General features: G+C 54.5%; 2 protein-coding genes across 2 annotated transcripts; both read left to right on the top strand.

The window, feature by feature from the left end:
- Positions 1 to 1,928: 1,928 nt before the first annotated feature.
- On the top strand, positions 1,929 to 3,158 carry LOC137816341 (uncharacterized). The gene has a single exon (XM_068619442.2). It carries the CDS (start codon positions 1,929 to 1,931, stop codon positions 3,156 to 3,158), a length of 1,230 nt encoding a protein of 409 aa, XP_068475543.2.
- Positions 3,159 to 3,876: 718 nt separating this feature from the next.
- On the top strand, positions 3,877 to 4,485 carry LOC150024672 (uncharacterized). The gene has a single exon (XM_090296086.1). It carries the CDS (start codon positions 3,877 to 3,879, stop codon positions 4,483 to 4,485), a length of 609 nt encoding a protein of 202 aa, XP_090152212.1.
- The last annotated feature ends 934 nt before the right edge of the window (positions 4,486 to 5,419 follow it).

Genomic DNA, 5,419 nt, shown 5'->3' with positions numbered 1-5,419 from the left:
GAGCCCCCAGACAACATCATCTGGGTGTGGAATGCCGTCAGATGTGCCTCCGGGTCTTCTACCCCCTTGAACGACGCCTTTACCCCCACCAGGTTGGGAGGCACCACGGTTCCCATGATTTCAGGGGAGAATGGCATGGGGAACGCTCTTGGAGGTGAGGGCTGCCTAGACACCCTTTCGTCAACCATGTGTTCCCTCTGCGCCTGCAGCGTCCTTCTCAACTCCTCGTTGACGCGATTCAGCTCGTCGTTCCTGTTTTGCGACACAGCTAACTCCGTCTGCATCCTCTCTTGTTCAACCTTTGACGCTGCGGCGTTATCCTGCAGCGTGCGCACCATTTCCAGGACCTGCGCCATTGTCACAGCTCCTTCGTCAGCGGATGGCGCAGGCGATGGTTGTCTGTTTCTAGGAATCCTTCTCTATCAAGGAAACTGATAAAAACTCTGGTAAGTCTTTAAAACTGTGGTATATATGGGACAACGATTCACTCGTGCCCCACGGTGGGCGCCAAATGATCCTGCCGGCGACTCGAACGTGGTGGAATCGCTTCGTAGCACTCTCTGCCCTGTCTACGCGACTGCGTCTTCTGCAGAATCACCCTCAGAACCTTCTCTTGCTTCTCCAAACGTGGCCTGCAAAACACACAGACGGCGCCTCTGGCGGCCGTTTGCACTCCGACGATCAAGTTAGTCCACAGAACCACCAAAGACTAGAAAACTAGTAGCGTGTGTGTGTAAGAACTCTTGCACTCTGTTTTTTCGTCCCCCTCACTCTCACCCTGATTCTCTCTTTTATCTCTCTTTCCATGCTTCTGGGCATAGCAGAATTCTGTTATGCTTTTCTGGCATGTGGTAGAACCCTGTTATGCTTTTCAGAGAAAGCGTACCTTCAGAATCAGCAGTGGGGAGCGTGAGAGTCTGTGCATGTCTGCGCGTCTCTGCGCTTGGCTGCGTCTGTCTGTACCTTTAGTGGTACGGAGTGCTCTTTTGTCTGGACCGCACCCCTCTCAGATGATGACACGTGGAGGCCTGCAACTCACATCTAACCACACACGTGTCACTTACTGGAAGGGCTCTAGCGCTTCTCTTTGTGTGCCTAAGTTACGCCCTTGCGGAGTAACTTAGGATGTTTCTCTTATCTGGGCAGATCGCATACTCATGGGAGAACGTCGGGTGTGGCTGGTCTAGGCACACTCACCAAACGTTGCTCTCTGCGTATACAACTTACCCTTCACGATGCCATGCACGTAATGGGTTGAGGGAATCACCAACCACTGACTGGTTTACTAGTTCCCTCAGGCCACTCTCGTGCATGATTCCCTGAGGTGTGCTCATGCGAGATCCATGCGTAACGCTTTTGCTGGGAACCTCATTCCCAGTTTAACTGCGTGTAACACGAGACCCCGATGACTGATCAGTGTTTATCTGTTTCTCGCGTTCTGCCTTCAGGCGTTAGTCTGAGAACTGGTCTGTTGGTGGCCACTTGGCTACTGACCACCGATCACCATTCTGGATACTCCGTCCCCCGACCTCTCTGCTGCCTGATCTGTTGGTGGTCACTTGGTTACTGACCACCGATCACCTTTCTTGGCGATCGTCCCCCTGACCTCTCTGCCACCTGGTCCACGTGTCACCCTGCGAGTGGTCCACGTGGTTCTCTTATGCTGACGTCATCGACTACCGATGACCGATCGGATCAGTTTCTTTGGGGGAGGATGTACGGCCTCTCAGAGAAAGAAGTACGCGCGGTCGGTGATGGCAGCCGACTCGGCGGAAGAGGATCACTACCCCGACGTTGACATCGTCTTTACCAAAGCCGATCTCCGGGACGTTGTGCCTCACGACAACGACCCAATAGTTATCTCCCTTGTCACGGCAGGGAGGAAGGTGCACAGGGTCCTCGTGGACCAGGGAAGCTCGGCAGACGTGATGTTCTGGCCAACGCTCAGCAAGTTGCAGCTGTCCCCTGACCATCTGAAGCCATACCCGGGGTGTTTGTATGGTTTCGCAGGGGACCAGGTAGAGGTGCGGGGCCATGTGGAGCTGAGGACCACATTCACGGATGGTGCCACAGCCCGCACTGAGAAAATTAAGTACTTGGTGGTCAATGCTCCGTCCGCTTACAACATACTGTTGGGAAGACCGACGCTCAATAGGTTAGGAGCCGTACCATCGACAAGGCACATGAAGCTAAAGATGCCTTCGATGGAGGGGGTAGTGGTTACCATAAAATCGGACCAAAAGGAAGCCCGCCGCTGCTACGAAAACAGTCTCAAGCAGCGGAGAAGCGTGTGCCATGTTACCACGATGCCGCCACCAAGGTTGGACGAAGGAAGAGCGGAAGTCGCGACGTTGGTAAGAGGCACGCACGGCGACGCGGAGATGGAAGAAGCAATGCTTGGGGGCTCGGGAAGTGCCCAGGATGAAGCTGAGAGGGCGAGAGAGATAGCGCCTCGCGAGTCTGGGATTGCGAGGGCGGTCATCGCCAGAGAGAGAAGACCCCACCCGACTGAGGGGTGGGTGGAGGCGGAGATCGGGAGAAGAAGGTTCAAGCTGGGAGGACCGCTCGGCGAAGACATGCGACGACAGATCTCCGGGGTGATTGAGAAGAACATGGGCGCATTCGCATGGTCAGCCTCAGACATGCCGGGTATTGACCCGGACTTCCTCTGCCATCGCCTTGCTTTGGACCCTCAGGTCCGACCGGTGCGCCAAAGGAGGAGGAAGTTCAATGAGGAAAGGAGGCAGTTGATCCACGAGGAAACCCACAAACTCTTGGCCGCGGGGCATATTAGGGAAATCCAATACCCAGAATGGCTGGCCAATGTGGTGCTGGTGAAGAAGTCAAACGACAAGTGGAGGATGTGCGTGGATTTCACCGACCTCAACAGAGCATGCCCCAAGGACTCCTATCCCCTGCCTAGCATTGACGCCCTGGTGGATAGTGCGTCAGGATGCCAGCTGATGAGTTTTTTGGATGCTTTTTCGGGCTACAACCAGATCAGGATGCACCCGTCGGACGAGTGCAAGACCGTGTTCATGACCGAGCGATCTTGCTACTGTTATAAGGTAATGCCGTTCGGGTTAAAGAATGCGGGGGCCACCTATCAGAGGTTGATGGATAGAGTACTCTCGCCGATGCTGGGAAGGAACGTGTAGGCTTATGTTGATGACATGGTGGTCACCTCGCGAGGGAAGGAGGAACATGTCGCTGATCTGGAGGAACATGTCGCTTAAAGAATATTTGGCAAGCCCGCCGGTGCTGTGCAAGCCACAGGCGGGCGCCCCTCTTCGTTTATACTTTGCTGTAACAGAGAGGGCGGTCAGTTCGGTTCTGGTCCAATAGCAGGACCAGGTCCAGAGACCTATTTATTTTGTAAGCAAGGTGCTGCAAGGCCCTGAAGTAAGATATCAGGCTCTGGAAAAGGCAGCTCTGGCGGTGGTGTTCTCGGCAAGAAGGTTGCGTCACTACTTTCACAGCTTCACGGTTGTAGTGATGACTGATCTCCCCATCCAGAAGGTGCTGAAAAAGCCAGATGTAGTCGGAAGAATGGTAAAGTGGGCCGTAGAATTATCTGAGTTTGATATCATATACGAAGCCCGAGGACCGATCAAGGGGCAGGTGTTTGCAGATTTCGTCGTTGAGTTGTCATCGGGCGCCGCACCACCGGAGGGCTCGGTCTTCCGATGGGTCTTATCGGTGGATGGATCCTCAAACCAACAGGGGAGTGGCGCGGGGGTCATCCTGGAGGGCCCGAACGGGGTGCTGATCGAGCAGTCCTTGCGTTTCGCCTTCAAAGCCAACAACAACCAGGCGGAGTACGAGGCCCTGATCGCCGGTATGCTGCTGGCAAAGGAGATGGGAGCGAGAAGATTAATGGCCAAAACCGATTCCCTGTTGGTTACCGGGCAGGTGACGGGAGAGTTCCAGGCCAAGGACCCACAGATGGCTGCATACCTCGAGTATGTGCACACCTTGAAGGGGTCCTTTGCAGCATTTGTGCTGATCCATGTGCCAAGAGAACAAAATGCCAGAGCCGACTTGCTCGCCAAGCTAGCGAGCTCGGGCAAAGGGGGAAGGCAGAGGACCGTCATCCAGGAGACGTTGAAGGTACCTCGCGCGTTCGTAACAGACAACCAGGTGCTGCAGGTGTGCGAGTCGTACGAGCGTGCCGCGGTCGGTCATCGGTCTCTCACCCAAGAAACCTTGAGAGCACCGAGAGTGAGAGCGCGACCGACGAGATCCAACGAAGTGATGGAGATTGACGCCGCTGGAAGGGCTAACACGTGGATAACACCATACCAGCGGTATTTGGCAGATGGGGTGCTTCCGCTGGAGCCAGCGGAGGCAAAAAGGATAAAGAAGAGCTCGAGCAAATTCACTCTCATCGATGGGGACCTCATCAGATTCGGGTTCACCCATCCGGTGTTAGTATGCGTGCACGGGGAGCAGTGCACGAGGCTTATGTCAGAGCTCCACGAGTGAATATGTGGGAGCCACGTCGGTGGTCGCGCCTTGGCGGGTAGAGTTCTCCGTGCAGGGTACTACTGGCCAACACTGAGGGAAGATTGTGTGGCTTATGCTCAGCGATGCAAGCAATGCCAACAACATGCAGATTGGCACAAGGCGCCCCCCGAAGAACTGAGGTCGATTCACAGCCCCTAGCCATTTCACACGTGGGGAATCGACATCTTGGGACCTTTCCCCCTGGCGATCAGGCAGATGAAGTTTCTGATCGTCGCCATCGAGTATTTCACAAAGTGGGTGGAGGTAGACCCGGTCGCGCAGATCACCGCTCACAAGGTTCAACAGTTCATGTGGAAAAATGTCGTGTGCCGCTTCGGAGTGCCTAAGCGTCTGGTTTCCGACAATGGCACCCAGTTTACGAGTCATCAGCTGAGGAACCTATGCGAGGATGTGGGAATACAGCAGGTGTTCGCCTCGATAGAACACCCTCAAACGAATGGGCAGGTGGAATCGGCCAACCGAGTGTTGCTTAGAGGGCTGAAGAGAAGGATAGAAAAGACCAAAGGAACATGGGCGGAAGAAGTTCCCAAGATCGTATGGGCCTATCACACCACTCCGCAATCTAGCACCCATGAGACACCTTTCAGCTTGGTCTATGGGTCAGACGCTATGATTCCCGTGGAGATACAAGAAAATTCACCAAGATTTCTGAATTTCGTGGCCGAGAAGTCCAACGAGGAGAGAAAGGTGAACCTAGACCTTTTGGACGAGATATGAGAAGAAGCCAGGGTCAGCACTGAAGCTGTAAAGAGAAGGGTGGAGCGAAGGCACAACTCCAAGGTGAGGCAGAGGCAGTTCCAGGAGGGAAATCTGGTGATGAGGAAAGCGCATCAGCACGAGATAGAAAATAAGTTGTCTCCTAAGTGGACCGGCCCGTTCAGAGTAGTGAAGG

The sequence above is a fragment of the Phaseolus vulgaris genome, chromosome 10, assembly GCF_051622355.1.
Source record: "Phaseolus vulgaris cultivar YP4 chromosome 10, ASM5162235v1, whole genome shotgun sequence".
NCBI lineage: Eukaryota > Viridiplantae > Streptophyta > Magnoliopsida > Fabales > Fabaceae > Phaseolus > Phaseolus vulgaris.
This window is presented reverse-complemented; position numbering and strand designations above follow the sequence as displayed.

What these genes read in the sequence shown, in the direction of transcription:
- LOC137816341 (XM_068619442.2), top strand. Translation starts at nt 1,929, where the DNA reads ATGTTCTGGCCAACGCTCAGCAAGTTGCAGCTGTCCCCTGACCATCTG.
- LOC150024672 (XM_090296086.1), top strand. Translation starts at nt 3,877, where the DNA reads ATGGCCAAAACCGATTCCCTGTTGGTTACCGGGCAGGTGACGGGAGAG.